The 20,075-nt window shown below is 64.5% G+C and overlaps 1 protein-coding gene across 1 annotated transcript; it reads left to right on the plus strand.

The window, feature by feature from the left end:
• Positions 1-1,370: 1,370 nt before the first annotated feature.
• On the plus strand, positions 1,371-20,009 carry ADGRA2 (adhesion G protein-coupled receptor A2). The gene is made up of 19 exons (XM_048287434.1): positions 1,371-1,591; positions 8,739-8,810; positions 11,720-11,791; positions 11,898-11,969; positions 12,122-12,193; positions 12,302-12,465; positions 12,534-12,747; positions 13,087-13,251; positions 13,818-14,019; positions 14,105-14,254; positions 14,385-14,546; positions 14,694-14,903; positions 14,972-15,173; positions 15,364-15,572; positions 15,729-15,856; positions 16,258-16,381; positions 16,488-16,633; positions 16,771-16,860; positions 17,114-20,009. Exons 1-19 carry the CDS (start codon positions 1,371-1,373, stop codon positions 18,312-18,314), a joined length of 3,876 nt encoding a protein of 1,291 aa, XP_048143391.1. The 3' UTR covers positions 18,315-20,009.
• The last annotated feature ends 66 nt before the right edge of the window (positions 20,010-20,075 follow it).

The following is a 20,075-nucleotide window of genomic DNA, read 5'->3' on the forward strand; positions in this document are numbered from 1 at the left end:
AGGCTCCTTGAGCCAGGAGTGTCATGGGCTGGGACTCGCTCCTGGGGCAGCACTGTTCCACAGTGTGGGGGGACGGGGGCGGCCCCACAAGCAACGGGACCGGTGGGTACAGATCCGGAAAGGGAAAATTCTGCTCAGTGGAAAAAGGGGAGGGGGGAGGTAAAAAGACGGAAATATGTGGGACACCTCATTGTCTCTTTTACTCGAGGATGATGCCGGTCTCCAGGGCTCTGGGGTCCTGCAGCTGACCCCCCGTGCCAAGGTGGAAGGTCTGTGGGAGTGTGACTGGCCATGGAAGAGCCCTTGGGGACACAGTCCTTGTCCCTGCCTGGGTGGAGGCAGCGGGTGCCCGGGCTCGGAGCTCTGAGGGCACCAGGCTCTTATGCTCCCAACCAAGAGCACACGTGGGAGCAGCCTGGAGTGCGAGCTGAGCAGCATCTCTGCTCCCCGGTGCCCACTGCCACGGCGAGTTGCATTTATTTGGAGAGAGGAGTAAATTTCTTTTCCCCTCCAGGAACTATTGGTCCTGGAGAGAAACCGCACTCCCAGCGAGGTCTTGTTGTCCTTCCATGACCCTTTTTGTCCTCTCCCTGGTACGAGGTCCCACAGACTTCATTGCCGGCTTTTGATCCCTTTTGATTTGACGCTGCAGCTAGCCGTGGCCTCGGAGAAGCCGAGCCCCGGGCAGACGAGAGGGAGCGGGGACGTGGGAGGGGGGAGCGGGAAGAAAAATATTGAACTTAGTGTGAAAAGCAGTGAAGCAAACAGGGAAGCCGAGGGGGACGAGTGCTCACTGCAGAGCAGAGGCTGGGAGTGAACTGTGTGAGTTTCTGCAGGGAGTTCCTCCGCGGCGCGGGGTCCCGGGGAGCAGCGGGAGACCGCAGAACTCCCGTATGCAGAGGATCTGCTGGGCCCGCGTGTGTGTCCCCACTCTGGACACGGTACCCTGTGCTTGTCACGGCCGGGATGTCACAGCGAGGCACCGCAGGCTGTCCGCGTGGACCGCGTGGGCTCTGACCCACGCAGGGCTCCAGCTCGGCCCCGGGGTGGGGAGCAGCCGGAGCCCTCCGGGGGGAGCGCAGATCCCCAGCTCTGGTCCGTGGAGACCCCACGGGGCTCCGGCCCCTGCCCGCGGCAGTCCCGCTCTGCTCCTTGTGGGTCTCCCCCGCTCCTCCACGCCGGTGCCGTCGGGGGGGCCGAGCCGCTGCCCTCGGCGGGGCCGGGGCGGGCCGGGGCGGGCCGGGGGAGGTGCCAGGGCCGGCGGCGGAGCGCGGCGAGCGGGGGAGGCGGCGCCGCCGGAGCCGCCCCGGGGAGCGGGGCGGCGGCGGGCGCGGAGCCGGAGCCCGTAGCCGTGGCCCGGGGCCGGGGCCATGCGGCGGGCGGCGGCGCTGGTGCTGCTGGCGGCGGCACTGAGCGGCCCCGGGGCCGGTGCGCGGAGCTGCCCCGCGCTCAGCCTGGGCTGCAAGTGCGCGGCCGAGCGGGCCAAGGCGGGCGGCGGCCCCGGCGCGCCCCGGCGGAGGGTGGTCTGCAGCGGCGGGGGGCTCCCCGTGCCGCCCGAGCCGCGCCTGCTGCCCGAGGGCACCGTCACGCTGTGAGTACCGCGACCGGCACCGTCAGGGGCATCGCACCCGGCCCCGGGCATCCCCCAGTCCCCGGCGTCTCCCCGGGCATCTCCCTCCGGCCCGGCATTGCCCCGCGCCGCCCCGGCCGGGCGCTGCTGCCCCGGGGCCCCCTGAGCGGGACGAGAACCCACGCGTGGATCGCGCTGAGCCCTTTCCGTGCTGGAGCTGCGCGGCGGGGGATCCCCGGGTCGCCCCGTGGCGGGCAGGTGCTGGCGGGGACACGGGAACCGGGGACACGGAGACCGGGGGTGAAGCCCCGTGGGGTCGGGAGCGCGACGAAGTTACTTTTTTCTCTCAATAAGCTGCTCTGCACCAGCGGAAGCGTCGCTCGGTGCTGTGTAACGTGGCTCAAATCGCGTTATAGGGGTGTTGTGGCGCTGGACTCCGAGGGGACCCCGCTGTCCCTACGGCGCGGCGGCAGCGCGGGGCTGGTGTGTGGACGTGAGCTGGAAATCCAGGAAACGGGCTCCTTCTCCTGCTTCCCTCCGCAGCGTTTCTGAGTGCTGGGAAGCCTGTTTTTGTTTGAAAGTGACTGTTGTCCCTGGAAATATTTACTGAGCAGCGCTCAGGAGCGGTTAATGGGTTCGGGGTTTGTGCAAAGGGTCTAAAGCTGCTGCTTGATCCGTGAAGGCTCCTCTTCCTCGCGGCCCCCGTGCAGGGGGTTGGGGTTCGGCTGGAGCTGGCAGCCGCGCGCTGCTCGCTGCAGGGTTTATTTATAACTCCAGAGGAGATGTTTGAATTAAAATCTGGATTGAAGACTGGGCTGGCAGCGCTGCAGCCGGGGGGAACGTCGCTTTCACCCGGAGTGTTGTCCCGTCGGGGTGGCTGTGCTTCCTGCCCATGCCAGCCTGCCCATGGTCGTGGCTCCCACCTTCCCCTCCTCGGGTGGGTTTGGTTGGACGCTGCAGAGGATTGGGGTTGGGGGCTGCCTCGTCCTGTCTGCTCTCACATCCTCGAACCCGCTGGGGCGTGTTGCCGCTGCTCTGGTTTGGGGTGATGGTGGCAGCGAAGGTGACACCGCTGGCACCAGCGTCCCCATGAGGAGTGCAGGCATGGAACACGCCGAGGCTACAGGATGGTGCCGTGAGCAGGGTCTGAGTGCAACGGTCACATTAAAAGCATAAATTGTCCCAGAACAGCAGCACTGAGGGGTGTCCTGGGCTTCCCTCGGTGGGGGACACTGGGGGGCCTCAGGCAGGTGACAGCTGGGCTCTCCATCACACTCGTGAGCTTTGCTCTTCGTGTCTTTCCTCATATGGCCCTTCCTCGTATGTCAGCCCCGCGCAAACGCTCGCAGGGATGTTTAGTCCTTTGTCAGTTTGCATTTGGGAAAAGCATCCCATCCCATGCCTGCTCCAGTGCCCTCCCCAGCTGTTCCCAGTGGGGGCTGTGCCGAGGGCCCCCTCGGAGGGGCCGGGATGACCGTGCAGAAGCATTAGGGCATTACACGATCCCACTAAAACGTGACATGAAACCTACAGGCGTAGGCAGAAACCTACAAATATGCGGTGACCCTGGCTCTGCTCTCGCGCAGTAAACATGATTTATTCCAAACCCTTTCCAGATGGAACAATCAAAACCAGAGGCTCCGACTTTGGGAGCGTCTCCTGGAGCCACTGGGGTGCGAGCAGGGAGTGGAGGGGCCCGGGAATGTGGCAAGGGCTGCACGTGCCTTGGGGACGTCCTGCTGGGGACAGCCGAATCTTGAATTCTGCGGCTGAGCTGGGTCTGAGCAGGGCTCCTACACGTGCCCCGGGGTGCCAGGTCCTGTCTGTGCCCCGGCGTGCTCAGGTCCCCTCTGTCCCCCCGGGTGCTCGGCACTGCTGTTGCCTGTGCTGCAGGAAATGTGTTTGGGGCAGTAACGCTTCAAAGCAGAGCCGTGTTCCAGCGCTCATCCGGTCCAGCCTGGAATCGGGCGTGCCTGAGTGCTGTGCACCGGGGAGGCTCTTCCCAGCAGCCGCCAGCGCGGGAGGGACCCTGGCTTGGTCGCAGGTCCAGCTGTCCAGGCAGTGGCTGGGGACAGGCAGGTGGCCAGAGAAGCTTCAGTGGCTGGAGCTCTGTCACCCTGTGGGTCCCTCATCCCGCCTCTCATTTGGCTTTTTCCCACACTCTCGCTTTATTTATCTTTAATTATTAGGCCTGTGCTGAGGAATCCTGCGCTGCCTCCGCGGCAGCTGCTGCACATTTACCCCCCACGCCTGAGAAATGCGCGCTGGCACCGCAGCCCACGGACAGGCAGAGCAGGGATGAGGGACAAAGGACAAGGGATGAGGGATGCCTGTGGCCCCAGGACCTGCCCTGCAGCCACTGCTGGGCTCGGCCATGGTCCCAGAGTCCCGGGGACACGTTGGTGTCTGATGGGGAGTGTCTGCTGAGCGGAGCTGTGTCTCCTTGCTCTTCCCTTGGGCCCTCGCAGGGATCTCCAGCGATGGCTGTGGGTGTGGGGAGGGGGTGATGCTCACAACCCCCTGCAGCCCCAGCAGACGTTACACGGTGTGTGCCCTCCAACACCCGCCCCAGTTCACACCCAGGTTAATTCCTGTGCCCAGCTCCCTGCAGGGAGGAAGGAGGGGTGCCAGCCTTGGTGCACGGGGTTCTCACCCCGCTCTGACTCGTGGCCCTGGAGAGGTGGCCTGGCTGTTTTGGCAGGACTGGCACCAGTGCAGCCTGGGGCGCAGTGTGGCCCCCAGCCCCACATCCTGCTCCAGTTAGGACCAGGGGATTTGGCACCTCTCGGGGCTGTCCCTCCAGCGTGGCTGTGAGGTGCCGGGGTGCTGCAGACAGGGATTAACAAGGCTTTAATCCCCCCCAGCTGACCCCTGTGCTAATCGCCTGATGGAAAAAGCGCCATATCCCTAACGAGAGCTGGAGAGCCTCGGCCAGCCCCGCTGTCACACGGGCGGGAGCCCAAACCTCTTCCAGATGTGGAATCCCAGCACAGGCCTCATTTATGTGCACAGCTTGATTGCACTGAAATTACAGATTGTCTGCAGGGAATAGAGGGCTTTGACTTATGACCAATTTCCAGTTCTACTTGAACTCCCCGCTCCAAGGCCGCTCTATCCCGGGCCCTGCAGATGGTTCCTTTCTCAAGCCTTCTTCAGCTTTTTATTTGTTGTTTATTGGGCTGCAGCTCCATCAGGTTTGGGTTTTCCAGGGGCTGCAGGTCATGGTGCTACCTGGTGAGTCGGAGCATCCCGGCCCAGGCCAGCTCTGGAGGCTTTGCCCTCTCTCCGGGGCTTATTTTTCCTGTGCTAACAAAAGCCGAGGCTTGGAACAATAATTTTCACCATCCGAAATAGCCCAGCGTGACGTGAGGCTGGAGGAAACGCCCAGGCATGGCACAGGGAGGGGAAGAGCCCCTGAGCACCCAAACAAAGCAGGGAGGGGGGATCCCTGCCAGGTCTTTGGTTCTCCAGCCCCATTGGGTTGGAAGATGCGAGGTCCCCTCCGGGATGCTGTGGGGTCCCCTCTGGGACGCTGTAGGGTTCCCCTCGGAACGCAAGGTTCTTTCTGGGAACTGTGGGGTCCTTCCTGGAATGTGGGTTCCCCCCTGGGATGTTGTGGGTCCCTCTGGGACGCTGCATAGTCCCGCTGGGATTCTGTGGGGTCCCTCTGGGTTGCTGCGTGCCCCCCCTGTGATACTGCCACCTCCAGAACCTTTCTCATTGCCAGAGCCTTCAGCACCTCTCGCCAGCCCCGGGGCCCCTCTTTTCTCTTCCCGAAATCCCTGTGCAGAGCAGCGAGCCATGCTCGGGGCGCAGCCTGTGCCGTATCTGCTCCGGGCATATGCTTTGAATTAATGCACTTGGAGAGCAGAGCCGGGCCGGGCTCCCACCCCCACCGCGGCCCCCCCAGGAACCCCCGCGCCGCTGCCTGCCCTGCCCAGGCTGGGGAGCCACCGTCTCCCCGCGTCCTTTTTTGGTTGGGTCCAGAGGAAGTTTATTGTTTCAGCAGCCCAGTTTCTGGAGCTGTTATTTATCCAAGTGGATTCCAGCACGCTTGAAAAAACAATCTTGTTTTTTTCACTTTTGGCTCCTCTTTTTGAGATGAAAAAAGAGGAGAAGAAGAAGAAGAAGGGAACTGTATCTCCCTGCCGGCAGCCTCGCGGGCTCCAAGCCCCCACAGTCCTGGAGCACGGATGCTGCACCCCTTCCAGGCCTAGATCCCCCGGGATGGGAGGGTGTTCCTTGGGGCTCCCCCTGCCATCCCCACCACGCATCCCCCATCGTTTCCGTTTGACTTCATGCTCCAGTCCTTAATCCCCGCATTGTCCAGAGGGACTTTTCCAGCCACCGCTCAATTAGCCGATTATTGTCCCCGTGGCGGGGCTGTCCCCGGCAGGAGCCCCCCGCCCGCCCACGCTCCGTGCGGCCGGAGGGTCTCAGGGCACCGGGCAGGATGGAGGTGCCGTTCCAGGCGGGAGGATTCTGGAGTGGCATGGAGACAGCTGGGTTGGTGAGAGGGATCCCCAGCCCTCCCTCCAGGCACATCGCTCCAAGCCTGGACTGGGGGTTCTCTTGCTGAGCTGAGGGGTCCCAGCCTGGGGCCGGAGCTGAGTAACAGCTCCAAAGGCCACAGCTCTGTTTCCATGGCCTGCCAAGCCTGCTGATGGGTGGGATGTGAGGGCACTGGGTCCCCTCTGCACCCCCGGGCCTCGGTGAGCATATGGGAAGCCACTGCAACCCCTGCCCGGATCTCCCAGCCCACCGACAGCTGCTTGGCCTCGGTGAGCTGGGGGCAGTAGCTTGGCTTACAGCCCTCCATCCCCTTCGCCCCGGCTGATCCCTCCTCCCAGGGACAGCTCTCGGAGTTTGAAATGCAGTGGGGGGCTCCGGGTCCATCCCCACATGCCGACAGCTGGGCTCCCAGTGTGGCTCAGGGGCTGCTGGCCCATGACCCCCGTGTGCTGGGCTGGGGTGGCCTCGTGGGCACACTGATCCCATTGTATTTTGGGGGTTCTCAGTTAATATCCTGCAAAGGGACAGTGCCAAGGACCCACACACGGCTCTGCTGCCTGTGGACATGTGGGAATGGAAAGTGCCGTGAAGCTTGATGAGAACTTCCTGGGGAAAAAAAGAAAAAAAAAAAAAAACAAACCAAAAAAAACCCCCAAAAACCCAAATAGAAAACAATTTGGAACATAATATCCATGAAACTAGAGAAAACAAAACAAACCCGTGTTGGAGGATGTGGGTTGTAACTGGGGAGTGCGACCCAGATGGCTTCTGTGGGACAGGGAAGAAAAGAGCCAGGATCCCTACCCAGGAAGAATTCTGCCAGGAAGAAAAGTTTTGGGCAAACTGTCACTGTCAGCACAGCCTTTTTGTGCCAACCCCTCCTTTTAGTCAAGGATCTCTTCTCCTTGAGAAAGGACAGACCTGGGCAGCACCCACAGCTCAGGGTGCCCTGAACCGTGCGGGGTCCCGGCCTTTTTCTGGAGGGGCTCCAGGGGTGGCTTTGCCCTCGGCCGGGGTACCCCCGGGGAGGGTGTCGCTGGCTGCAGATCACGGGGGCAGCCGCTCCTGCTGGAAGCCAGGAGCGTTGCCTTTTAAGGCTGGAGCTGTGGTGTTAGGGCAGAGGTGCGGATGGTGCCGGGGGTCTGTGAGGAGAGCGACCGTCCCCGGGGGTCAGCCGAGGGCCGCGTTCCCAGTGCGGTGCAGGTCTGGTGCTCCGGCCCTGCCGGCTCTGCCACCACGCTGGAGCCACAGCTGCATCTCCCCGCACAGCCCGTGCTGTGGGTTGTGAAATCTCCTGCCGCTGGAATGAAAACCTCCTGGAGCCCTTGGGGCCTGCACGGCCTTGAGCAACAGCCCCCACCGACGGCCGTGACGGGGAACTGGGGCGCGCCATGGGCTGCTGGGGCTTTGCCAGGAGCGATGGAAACATCCCTGGAAGCTGTCCCCTGCTCTGGGAAGGGTCCTGGGCTGAGCCGGCACCGGTGCTCGCTGCTGGGGAGAGCCGAGCCTTGGCAAAGAATGCTCCCGGCAGGGAGGAGAGGGTCAGACATGGCCCTGGCCGTGGCAGCTCCGGCCGCCGGCGTGTGGAAGCAATTTGCAGCTGTCGGGGCCGCCGGACGTTTCCGCTCCCCGCCGGCCGGGTCGAGGGCCCCGCGGGCGCGCCGGTGCCCGGTGGCGGCTCCTCATTAGCACAGGATACGGGGGCTGCGCTGCCAGACCCCGGCCCTTCCCTCCCACCCGGCCTGCGGGGGGCTGCACGTCCCGGTCGCGGTCCTGCCCCGAACCGAGCGCGGCGGCGGCTCCGCGGGCAGCGCGTCCGGAGGGGCCGGGCTGCAGCACACAGCGGCCATTCAGCCCGGCCGCCGAGCCCGCCCGTGTGTAAACAGCCCCGGCCCGGCCCTCAATGAGCCCTTTTTTCCCGCGGCTCCCCCCGGCCAGGGCTCCAGGATGCCCTCCCGGCCCGGCTGCCGCCTGCCCCCGCTCCGTCTCCGGGTCGCTTTGCCGGCGCTGGCGTCGCCGGTGCCCACGGGGCCGTACGGGAGCTCCGGGGAGCCAACGCTGGTCCCCGGGAGCTGGGTCTGGCTCTGCTAATTGCACTGATGAGCTTTAATGAGCTCCTGGCTGAATCGTCGGGTGCTGGCGCCCTCCGTCCTCTCCCATTACCCCACAAGGGGCCCTTTGGTCAGCAAAGCTGTTCATTTTGGGATAAAATGTCCTTGCTGGGATAGCCACAATGCCATGACCATCAGGAGCAGGCGGCCCCCTCCTGGCTGCAGGTCCTTGGGGTGTCCTCTTGGTGCTGGGGCGGGGGTCATCTCCTGCACGTGTAATTCCTTGCACCAAGGTGATGCCCCAGGAGCCAGCACGGGGATCCCGTGGCAGTCAGTCCAGGTGGTGCATGGCATGGAGACCACGCAGAGCATCCCAGCACAGCTTCTGCGTCCCAACACGGCCATTGCATTCCATGCTCCCACCTGGCCACGCAAGCCTGTCCCTGGAGTTCTCCACAGCCACCACCGCAGTGGCACCGCCGGGGCAGTGGCGTCTTGTGGGGGTCTGCCTGTCCTTACTCCCCTCCTGGGTCACCAGGGCACGGCTGGGGGTCTGTGACAGGTCAGGTAACGGGGCTGCCCCTCTCCCTCTGCTCTTCCCACAGGCTGCTGAGCAACAACAAGATCACGGTGCTGGAGAACGGCTCTTTCTTCGGGCTGCGGGCTCTGGAGAAGCTGTGAGTGAGGGTCGGGCAGGAGGGTAGAGGGCAGTGGGATGCAGACAGGGCTTCCACGGTGGATGGCAGCACCATCACTCGCTTTCGACTCCTGATGTGCTGCAGCAGGACCAGCACTACAGCGCAGAATTTGCCACTGGCACCCACGGGCATCGCAGGGACCCCGGGAGCTGCCGTGGGGCGGGAGGCACCGGGGGGGCCGCGCTCCGTGAGGGCCGGTATGAAAAGCGACATTGTCCCCCCGAACAAAGTCAACTTTCTTATCTCTCCGTGAAAGGCATCTCTATGGAGGGAGCTGTGAGGAGGGGAGATTTATGGCCCCCATATGGGTTTGATCTGTAGGTATGCAGGCACAGGGACCGGCACTGAGGGTGTTTTGTTCCCTGCCATGGCCCTGCGAGGGTCTCGCGCATTCCTGCGCTGTGTGGGCTCCCGTGGAAATCCCCACGGGACTGTTTTTGGGGTGAGTGAAAAGCAGTCACCTTAGGGACACCATCCCACACAGCTGAGTCCTCCCCAGCACGGGTCGAGGTGTGGGGTCACCTCCTGCTCCGGGCACTGCACCCTCATGAACGGGAGGGATCATAGGACACAAGGGACGAGTCGTGGCGCAGCCGGGGGGCCACAGCTGGGGAGGGCCATGGATCTGCAGCCCCCGTGTGCCCCTAAAGGTCGCCATGTCCTGGGAGAGCAACCACCCCAGGTCACCTCCTGCTCACCACGGGGTCAGAGGAGGCCTGGGGGGGGGGGGGGGTGGGCAGCATTCCCCCACCCCGGCCGGCCACATTGCACTGTGCCGCGCCTGACTGCCCTCGACAGGAGCCATAATTGTTTTCATCGGGTCGGTTTGGGGCCGCAGCACAGACGTGCCCCATGGGGAGCCCGTGCTGGCATGGCGGGGACACCGTGGGGGCTGAGGGGCCCCTCGCTTCTCATCCTGGGGCTGGCAAGGCCCCCACCCACCCTGGCTACCCACCGTGGGTGCTTTGGAGTCCCAGCATAATGGGGAGAACCCATTCCCTGGATGTCAGCGGTGCCCCCAAGGACCACCTCCCCTCGGGCTTGGCATCTCCAGTGATTTGTAGCGGCGTAATGAGATTAATGAGTCTGAGTGGGGACGGTATGCGGCGGCGGCCTCGAGCGCTCATTAGCAGGGCCCCTCTTGGGAACGGCCCCGGGGAGATGCGAGGAGGCTCGGTGGGTGACAGCAGGGACAAGGATGGACTCAGTCCATCTGTCTGTCTGTCTGCTGGGCTGCAGCGGGTGCAGCCCAGCGTGCTCTGGGCGGTGAATCAGGATGGCTCAGGTCCTTGGTTTGCTGCAGTGGGGATCTCAGTGCACTCGTGGTCATTGGGGTCTCCATGCACGTGTGGTGGCGGGGTGTCCCCATGCACACGTGGCACTGAGCCACTGCTGGCTCTCACGCCTGCAGCTCACCCCGCCGGGGCTGGGGGAGGAGGGGGCTCGGGACGGGAGGAAATGCAAAGGCAAATGCGCAGAGCAGAGAAAGAGAGGAGCCTTATCGGAAATCAGCAGCAGCCCCGGCCGTGGCCCGCGGGAGGAAGTGCCTGAGTGAGGAAGGCTGCCCCTGGCCAAGCGCCGGGCTGGCTGCAAACCCCTGGGCCCCAGCACGGTCCCCGGTGGGTCCCATCCCCGTCTGGTGGTCCCTGCAGCACCCAGACCCCCCCAGACCTGAGCCAGGGGCCGCAAGTTTTGTCAGTGGATGCGTTTTGGCTGGCAGGGTGTGCTGGGGGTGTTCTGGGGCGTGGGAGTCCTTGGGACACGCAGCGGGGCAGGGGGCTGGTGCCGATGGTCTCTCCTGGCGCAAACAGGCGGGGTTTGCGGGACGGGTGTGTGTGGGGTGGATGTCGGCAGCGGGACTGCCGTCGGTGCGGCGGGTGCTGGCGGGGGCGGTGCAGGTGAGCGGAGCTGTTCCTTCAGCACCGGCGCTCACCTGTGCACACCTGCCCGCACGCCTGCCTGCACCGCCGGCCGCTGCCAGGACCTGCGTTTGTCCGTCAGGAACGCTGGGAAAGGCAGGCGTGGGCAGGGCCGTTGCATCAGCCGAGAAGGGCCGGGATGACGCCGGCTGCGTTTCCTCTCCCTGAGGGGCCCCTCTCGCCTCTCCGGCGGGACTCCCCCCCGCACCCCGGGCCTGCTGGAAGGGGCTGCTCCGCTCCCCATCCTGGGCACTGGTTTGTGGCCCTCCACCGGGGCTGTGGTTCACGGGGTGTCCCGAGGGCCGCAGGCAGAGCAGCGGGAGACCCAGCGACGAGCCCATGGAGACTGCTATAAATAAACACGGATCCATATGGATCCCATTTCCTCTCACGGACAGCGCCGGTGCTCAGCAGAAGTTGCCTCGGGTCTCAGGGGCTGGACAGAGTGGCCGATGCCACCAGCGCTCCCCGTTCTGTCGGCAGCCACCCCGCGCGGCTGTGCCAGGCGAGCCCCTGATCAGGCTAATTGCTCAAACGAGCTTCCCGAGGGCCGCAGAGCCCTGCTCTTATCCCGCAACAGGAGATAACCCGCCGGGATACCGCTGTTCTGGAAGCAATGCGGGGCCAATGCCAGCAGCCAGTGCCAGCGTGCAGGGACCCTCGGTGCTCCGCAGGGCACCCAGGGTGTGCCGAGGGGCTGGCATCCCCCCGGGAGCAGCGGGGAGCCTCGCGCCTTCCCTGCATCCCTCGGAGAGATAACGAGAGAGAAATGGGATGGAAAAGTGTTAATGAGGCCCTCGCAGGGGGTTGGCAGTACCTGGGGGGGGGGGGGGGGGGGGGGGGGCAAGGAAGGAGACGGGGGCTGGGGGTGGAACGGGTGTGCTCGTGGCCTCGGCCTCCCCGTGCTGCGTCTCCTGGGGACGGGGCTCCCCACAGCGCACCCCAAGATCTGTGTCTGTCTCCCCACAGGGACCTGAAGAACAACCTGATCAGCACAGTTCAGCCCGGTGCCTTCCTCGGCCTCCCCGAGCTGAAGCGGCTGTAAGTGCCGGTGCAGCCCCTCGGACCACACCGGGCTGGCCCTGGGGACGACAACGGGGACAGTGGGGCAGTGCCAGCCCTGATGGCCCCTTCACTCGCCTTGCAGGGACCTCTCCAACAACCGCATCGGCTGCCTGAGTGCCAGCGTCTTCCAGGGGCTCCCCAACCTCCTCCGACTGTAAGTAGCTCCCTGGGGACATCTTGGCCAGCCCTGTCCCCTGTCTCCTGACAGTGAGGGGGTGTGTGGGCACAACAAGGGGCCTGGGAGGTGTCCCCTCTCCCAGCAGCTCCCTGGCCCCCTCCATGCCATCTTTCTCTCTTGTCCCACAGGAACATGTCCGGAAACATCTTCTCCAGCCTCCCGCCCGGTGTTTTTGACGAGCTCCCCTCCCTTAAAGTTGTGTGAGTTGGTGCCCTGGGATTTCAGCGCTCAGGGAGGCCCCTGCCGGGGGTCTCAGGGCTGGTGGGTGCCCCAGCCCTGCAGGTGCCCCGTGACACCATCCCTTGCAGGGACTTTGCCACCGAGTACCTGACGTGCGACTGCAACCTGCGCTGGGTGCTGCCCTGGGCCCGCGAGCGCCTGGCGCAGATCTCGGAGCGGACGGCGTGCGCGTTCCCCCGGCAGCTGCGCGGCATCGCCCTGCGCGGGGCGCGGGACGGGCAGCTCCGCTGCGGTGAGCCGGGGCCGGGGCGGGGGGCGGCGGCGGCGGCGGCGGCGTGGGCTCACCTGTGTCCCCTGCAGCGGGAGCCCCGGAGCTGCACACCCACCACCTCATCCCGTCGCTGCGCCAGGTGGTTTTCCAGGGCGACCGGCTGCCCTTCCAGTGCACGGCCACGTACCTGGACAACAGCACCCAGATCCGGTGGTTCCACAACCGCGAGCCCGTGGAGGAGGATGAGCAGACGGGCATCATCGTGGAGGAGAGCCTCATCCATGACTGCACCTTCATCACCAGGTAAGGGATAGGGATGGGAATGGGAATGGGAATGGGAATGAGATTGGGATGGAGATGGAATTGGGATAGAGATGGGGACAGAGATTGGGATGGGATGGGGATGAGATGGGGACAGGGATGGAAATGAGATGGGGATGGCAATAGAGACCACATGGGGATGGGGACAGGGACGGACACTCGTGGGCACAGGGCTCACAGGTTTGTCGGTACCAAGTGCCGTGGGTGGGCTGCCGAGTGTGGGTACCTGCGGTGCTTCATGGCGTGTGTCCCCACGCCCCCAAGCTTGGGTGATCGCCGTGGGGTAGCCCCGCCGCGCCAGCCCGTCTCCTCTGCCCGCAGCGAGCTCATCCTCTCCAACATCCACGTCTCCGCCAACGGCGAGTGGGAATGCGCCGTCTCCACCTCCCAGGGTAACGTCAGCAAGAAGGTGGAGATCGTGGTGCTGGAGACCTCCGCATCCTACTGCCCTGCCGAGCGGGTCACCAACAACCGCGGGGACTTCAGGTGGGGACCGCGGTGGCGCAAGTGCTGTGGCGGGGGGGACACCCGTGGCCGGTGCCGCATGGACAGCGAGCGGTGCGTGCGGGGGCCTCTCCTCGCCGCAGGTGACCGCGCGTCTGGTAGCGATTATCGGCCGCGGGGAGCGCGGGCGCTTTTGAAGGGCTTCCCGTGCCGGCGGCGCAGCCTGGCTCCAGCAGCAGAGGTGTTGGAATTTCTCTGGCACGAGACGAAAGGCTCCGGGCGCCCGCCGTAACCCCGGCGGGGCCCTTACGGAATAGAAATTACTGGCACAGTCAATGTGGCTTAAATTAGCGGTACCACCCCCCCCCCCCCCCCCCCCCCCGCCCGCTGCTTCCCCCTGCGCTGCCGGAGCCGAGTGGGATTCGGGATTGGAGAGAATGGGGGCTTTTGGGGGAGCATCACACGAGCGTCCCCAGAGCCCGGCGGCGGCGGCGGCTTGCGGAGGGGGTGCGGGGTGGCGCTGCGCAGGGGCCGCACGGGGGGAGCAGGCTCGGGGCGGGGCTGCTGGTGGCGGGTGCCCCGCGGTCACTGTGCGCTGGTGCCCGCAGGTGGCCCCGCACCCTGGCAGGGATCACGGCCTATCAGCCCTGCCTGCAGCACCCGTTCGCCGCGGGGCCGGCGGGCGCGGGCTCGGCGGGCGAGAAGCAGGCGTGGCGGCGCTGCGACCGCACCGGGCGCTGGGAGGAGGGCGACTACTCCCACTGCCTCTACACCAACGACATCACCCGAGTGCTCTACACCTTCGTGCTGGTGAGTGGGGGGCCCGGGGGCTCGGCTGGGCCGGAGGGGGCACAGCCGGTGACCGTGGCCCCGCCGTGGCCGTGCCGCCCTGCAGATGCCCATCAACGCCTCCAACGCCCTGACCCTGGCCCACCAGCTCCGCGTCTACACGGCCGAGGCAGCCAACTTCTCAGACATGGTTGATGTTCTCTATGTGGCCCAGATGATAGAGAAGTTTATTGGCTACGTGGACCAGATCAAGCAGGTAATGAGCACTGCGGGTGTCCCCTGCTTGCCCCAGTGCAGCCTGGTGCTTTTGGGGTGGAAAAGCATGAATTGGGGGATTTCCACGGGGGACGGCGGTAGCTCTTTGCAGAGCCGCTTGCTGTCCCCAGCTGACAGACGTGATTGTGGAGATGGCCAGCAACATCATGCTGGTGGACGACCACATCCTGTGGATGTCTCAGAAGGAGGAGAAGGCCTGCTCCAGCATCGTGCGCTCCCTGGAGAGGATCGCAGCCCACACACTGGGCAGCAACTCCCAGCACATGGCAGTGGTGAGGGGGAACATGGGGTGGGGCTGGGTACGGGGAGGATGCAGAGGGAGGAGTGGGTGGGATGCTGGTGTGGGGTCTCTGGCAATGCCAGGGGGGTCTCTGCCCGTGCCAGGGCTGATGACCACCCCACGGTGCTGTGCCTGGCAGAACTCTCGCAACATCGCCTTCGAGGCTTACGTGGTAAAGCCCGAGAGCTACGTGGGGCTGAGCTGCGTGGCATTCCAGCGGCGGGAGGGGGTCCCCCCAGGACGTCCCCCCTCGGCCGAGCCGGGGGCCGAGCCCATGCCCGACCAGCAGCTCAGACTCCGCTGCACCACGGGGCGGCCCAACGTCTCCCTGACCAGCTTCCACATCAAGGTACAGGAATGCCGGGGGTTGGGGGGCTGGGGGTTGGCCCCTGCTCACCAGTGACCGTGCACCCGCAGAACAGCATCGCCCTGGCCTCCATCCAGCTGCCCCCCAGCCTCTTCGCCAGCCCAGTCCCAGCCATGCCGGGGGCCGACTGCAAGCTCCAGCTGCTGGTCTTCCGCAACGGGAAACTCTTCTGCAGCACCGGGAACTCCTCCCGCCTGGCCGACGATGGCAAACGCCGCAGCGTGGCCACCCCCGTCATCTACGCTGGAACCTGTAAGGGCGGCATGGGGGGTGCCCTCTGGGGCTCCCTGGGGCATTGTGCTGGTGCCCCCGCAGTGCAGCGGCATCCCCGGGGTCCTCATGGGGAGATGGCAGTGTGCCTGTGGGATGTGGAGGGTCCCCTGTGCCCAGCCCCTCTGGGGGCGTCACTTGTCCTGCTGACCAGGTTTCTCTGTGGCTGCAGATGGCTGTGGAGTGGGGAACCTGTCAGAGCCAGTGGCTGTGTCCCTGCGACACCCCGGGGAGGGCACGGACCCCGTGGCTGCGTACTGGAACTTCGAGGTGCTGGGAGGCATGGGGGGCTGGAGCGCCGAGGGGTGCCAGCTGGCCGCCCGCGAGCCCAATGTCACCTCCCTGCACTGCCGGCACCTCAGCAACGTGGCCGTGCTCATGGTAGGTGCCCGGCAAGCAGCAGGGTGGGAGTGTTGCTGCGGTGGGGAGTGGGGGAGCTGCAGGAGGGTGGTGGGGTGGGTCAGGGGCACAGGGAGGGTGCTGTGGGGTCTGACGGGCTGTGCTGTGGGGTCTGACGGGCTGTGCTGTGCTGTGCAGGAGCTCAGTGGGTTCCCCAGCGAGGCACAAAGTGCTGCCGAGGTGCTGCACCCGGCCATGTACACCTGCACGGCCGTGCTGCTGCTCTGCCTCTTCACCACCATCATCACCTACATCGTCCACCATGGGTGAGGGAGCATCTCGGTGCCTGTGGTGGGGGTCTGCGGGCTGTGCTGGGGTGGGTATCTCTTTGGGCAGCGGGAGGAGCTCCCCAGGTGCCAACAGCCAGGAGAAGGTGTGCGGGGATGGCTGTCCAGTGACACAGCCCTTTAGGACATGGGTTCTCAGGCGATGACCCTCCAGGAATGTGCTGCCCGGCAAGTGGCACTGCCCCAGGTGCCCTGGGTCCTGGTCCTTCGCCCATGTGCAGACACGCACCTGTACATCTCCTCCTCCAGCCACGCTCCATGGCCAGGGACAGGCTGTTGGTGCATCCCCCCAGATGCAGGATTTGTGCCGAAGGGAGCCGTGGCTCTCCCGGGGTCGGGCTGGAGCTTATAGGTGCCCACTGTGCCTCTTGCTCTTCCAGCACCATCCTCATCCCGCGGAAGGGCTGGCACATGCTGCTTAACCTCTGCTTCCACATCGCCATGACGGCCGCCGTCTTCGCAGGAGGCATCACCCTCACCGGCTACCGGGCCGTGTGCCAGGCCGTGGGTACCGGGCAGAGCCCAGCACCGCGGGGTCCTGTGGGACAGGGACTGGGGGGCACGGCCATGTCTGCAGCATCCCCTCCCCAACCGAGGCCTCCTCCCGCAGGTCGGCATCATCTTGCACTACTCGTCCCTCTCCACGCTGCTCTGGATGGCAGTGAAAGCCCGAGTGCTCTACAAGGAGGTGACCTGGAAGGCGCCGCAGCAGCCGGACGGGGACACGTCCCAGGCAGCCCCTAGACCCATGCTGCGGTATGGACTCCCCTTGCCCTTGCTCCGGCCCCGCGGGGGCATCTCCAGGGGCTGGGGCGGGACTTGCTCTTCTGGACAAGCCCATCCTGCGCTCTCCCACGGGCTCCAGGTGTGCAGTGACGCTTCCCCCCCCCCAGGTTCTACCTGATCGCTGGCGGGATCCCCCTCATCATCTGTGGGATCACAGCAGCTGTCAACATCCAAAACTACCATGACAACAACCCCTAGTAAGTGCCGCTGCTTGATCCTTCATTCCTCCCACATGGGTGGCCTCCCTCTGCTGGGGCAGGGGAACTGGTGGCACTGGGAATCTGGAGAAGTTTGGGAAATGGTCGGTGAGGTTTTTCCCGAGAGTTACCCGTATACTGGGAAAAAATCATCCAGACAGCGAGCACGGCTCCACAGAGCCCGTGCCATCAGGGCAGGGGTGCCAAGCAGCTCCACACCACGACCCCTCAGAGCCCCTCTCCTCCCGCACAGCTGCTGGCTGGTGTGGCGGCCCAGCCTGGGCGCTTTCTACGTCCCCGTGGCTTTCATCCTGCTCGTCACCTGGATTTATTTCCTCTGTGCCGGGCTCAGCCTCCAGTGCCGACCCTCACACCGGAAAGACATCCCAGAGCCGCTGGAACCACCGCCACGGCTGGGGGGGACCAGCGACCTCCTGACAGACTCTGGGTCCATCTCGGTGACGCTGCACTCGGGGCCGCCCTGCCCCGAGGGGGACGGTGTCTACTCTCTGCGGGTGCAGTTCTGGGCACTGGTGGCCACCCACGCCCTGTACGTGGCCCTGTGGACGTTCGGCGCCATGGCCGTGTCCCAGCGCTGGTACCTGAACATCGTCTTCAGCTGCCTCTACGGCGTCACCGCCGTGGCGCTGGGGCTCTTCATCTTCGTCCATCACTGCCTGCGGCGCCGGGACGTGCTCAGCTCCTGGTTCTCCTGCTGCCCGTCGTACCGGAACGCGCTGCCCATGCAGGCCTACGTCCACCCCGGGCTGGGGCCAGAGGACGGCTCGCAGGTCTTCATCGGCTGCGACCCAGACGCCGCTCGCTCCGGCGCCTCCTCCTCCTCCTCGCCCAGCAGCGCCGGCTCTGCCGGGGGCCGCTGCAAGCTCACCAACCTGCAGGTAGCCCAGAGCCAGGCGGACGCTCGCCCGGCGCCCTGCCCGGAGCCGGACCCTGCCGACGGGAAGCCCGTCAGGCACACCAGCAACCTCCACGGCCGCAGGAGCCACCGGGGCAGAACTAAGCCGTGCCGGGACGGGAAGCACCACCGCTTGAAAATGCTGCGGGGCCCCTCGGACCACCCGTCCAGCGAGAGCGGGAGCCTCCACAACAGCCACTCCGAGAGCTACCCCAGCGGCAGGACCAGCCCGGCCAGCGGCGGCCGCGCGGGGCCGCGGGCGGCGCAGGATGGGGAGGCGGTGCCCAGCCCCTCGGAGGGCAGCGACGGCGGGCGGCGGGTGCCCGACTTCGCCGAGGCTCGCCGGAGGAGCGGCAGCCGGAACAACCTGCGGCCGGGCGGCAGCGCCGAGAGGGAGGCGAAGCGCCGCTCGTACCCCCTCAACGTGGGCAGCCACAACGGCGGCCTCAAGGGCAGCAAGTACGACATCAACCTGGCCAGCGCCGACAGCGTGGCCGGCATGAAGACAGGCCTGTGGAAGAGCGAAACCACCGTGTGAAGGTGGGGAAGGACCAACGGCCGCAGCGTTTTCCTGCGGGAGCCGCGGCCGGAGCTGCTCGGGCCATGGCGGTGGCAGCGCTGCGGGAATCACCACATGCACTAGCAGGGGTGGGCGGCACGGCCGGCGGCTCCGGCTCCCCCGGGCACAGCGCGATCCATCTCCCCGAGGAGGCTCCGAGCTTCCCGCCGCGGTGCCGGCGGCTCCAGGCAATCCTTGCCCGTCAGCAGCCAGAATTGCAGCCGTGCTTTAATCACTCCTGCATGTCACTTGAGATTGATCCTAAATGCTATTTTATATTATACAGAGGAAACGTCTATTTTTCAAAGCTATATTATTGAATGTATATATGTATAGACAGAGCCGTAAGTGACGCGAGGGCCCCGCTCCCGCCCCTGTGCCCTGGGAGCGGGCGCTGGGCCAGGGCCCACTCGTGCCACGACTGCAATATTCCCGCTGAGGGACCACTCCAAGTGCCCTTTACGTCCAGGCACCGCAGCCCCAGCCTGAGCAAACTGCTTCTGGAGAGCAGCTGCTCCCTCTGGAATGTTCCTACCCGCGTGTCAGCCCTGGGGGTTGGGCGGTGCTGAAGCCATATCGAAAAGCCAAGCACAAGGTAAGAGGAGCCTCAGCTCCAAGGTGAGGCGATTGTCTGCACTGCTTTAATGCCAGACACTAAAATAACGGCCAGAAAAGGCTCCAGACACTAAAATCACAGCCAGAAAATGCTCCCAGCCCCTCAGAGGCTCAAGCCATGCAGTGGGGTGGGCTGGCAGAGCTGTGCTGCTGCTGGAGCCAGGACTGACCCTCTGTGCCAAAGCACCAAAGAACCAAGATGTGGGAGAGACCCAGAGCAGCTCTGTGTCCTTAATCCAGGGGCTCAAGCTCAGAAAAGACCTAGGCTTGCTCTTAAGAAGGCAGAGACCATTCTGGGGAGCAGGGACCATTCCTGGGAATGCAGGAGAATGATGCCAAGGAATTGGGGACCTTCCTTGGACAGTTCCCATGGTGCAAAGGGCTGGAACCTGGATAAGCACTTATTGTTCCCACTGAAAAACAAGTCTCTCCTTTTTCCCAGCACACAGGTAAAGCAGCCAGGCCGCAGAGAGGCTGCAGCAAAGCACAGGAGGAAGGTGGGAGCCTGGTGCCTCCCCTGCTTCAGTTTCCCCTCCATGCAAATGAGTTTAATTATGTAGCTACCTCCGAGGGGTCGTGGGGCTGGCAGGGCCACGAGGGGGGGAGGAAAAAGCACTTAGTGGGGATCGGTCTCCCCTGGGAACCACTCACCCCACAGGGCTGGGGCACCCCTGGGCTTAACATGCCACTGTCTGCCTGCCTCGGCTTCTCTGCCCAATTAAATGTTTAAATATTTCATTGTCCCTGGTATTTAACACAGTTCAAACCCTTGCTGTGGCTCCTGCAGCCTCCCCAGCCTGGCTGATGCGCCATGGTTCTATCGCTTGCTGCATTGTGACAGTATTAGAGAAAAAGCTTTGTATTCTTAATTACATTTTGTTTTGTCTGTTTACAAGCGAATGACATATCAACAGAGCTTCCTGCAATATCCGGGGGGAGGGAAGGGAAATATGCCAAAGAAATGCCTTTAAGGGGGTCTTTTTGCATTTTTATATGAATAGAATGTTTCTAGCAGATATGTTTTGTTTAATATATTAAAGATATGCCAATCTGCCAAGATCTGCTGTTATTTCTCTCAGACTTCATGTTCAAATACAGCCTGGCCTGCAGTTTTTTGACCCTCAC

The sequence above is a fragment of the Corvus hawaiiensis genome, chromosome 27, assembly GCF_020740725.1.
Source record: "Corvus hawaiiensis isolate bCorHaw1 chromosome 27, bCorHaw1.pri.cur, whole genome shotgun sequence".
Taxonomy (NCBI): Eukaryota; Metazoa; Chordata; class Aves; order Passeriformes; family Corvidae; genus Corvus; species Corvus hawaiiensis.

Coding starts and splice junctions, on each gene's coding strand:
- ADGRA2 (XM_048287434.1), top strand. CDS start 1,371: ATGCGGCGGGCGGCGGCGCTGGTGCTGCTGGCGGCGGCACTGAGCGGC. Junction 11,792..11,897: donor CTCCCCGAGCTGAAGCGGCT/GTAAGTGCCGGT, acceptor CTCGCCTTGCAG/GGACCTCTCCAACAACCGCA. Junction 12,194..12,301: donor CTCCCCTCCCTTAAAGTTGT/GTGAGTTGGTGC, acceptor CATCCCTTGCAG/GGACTTTGCCACCGAGTACC.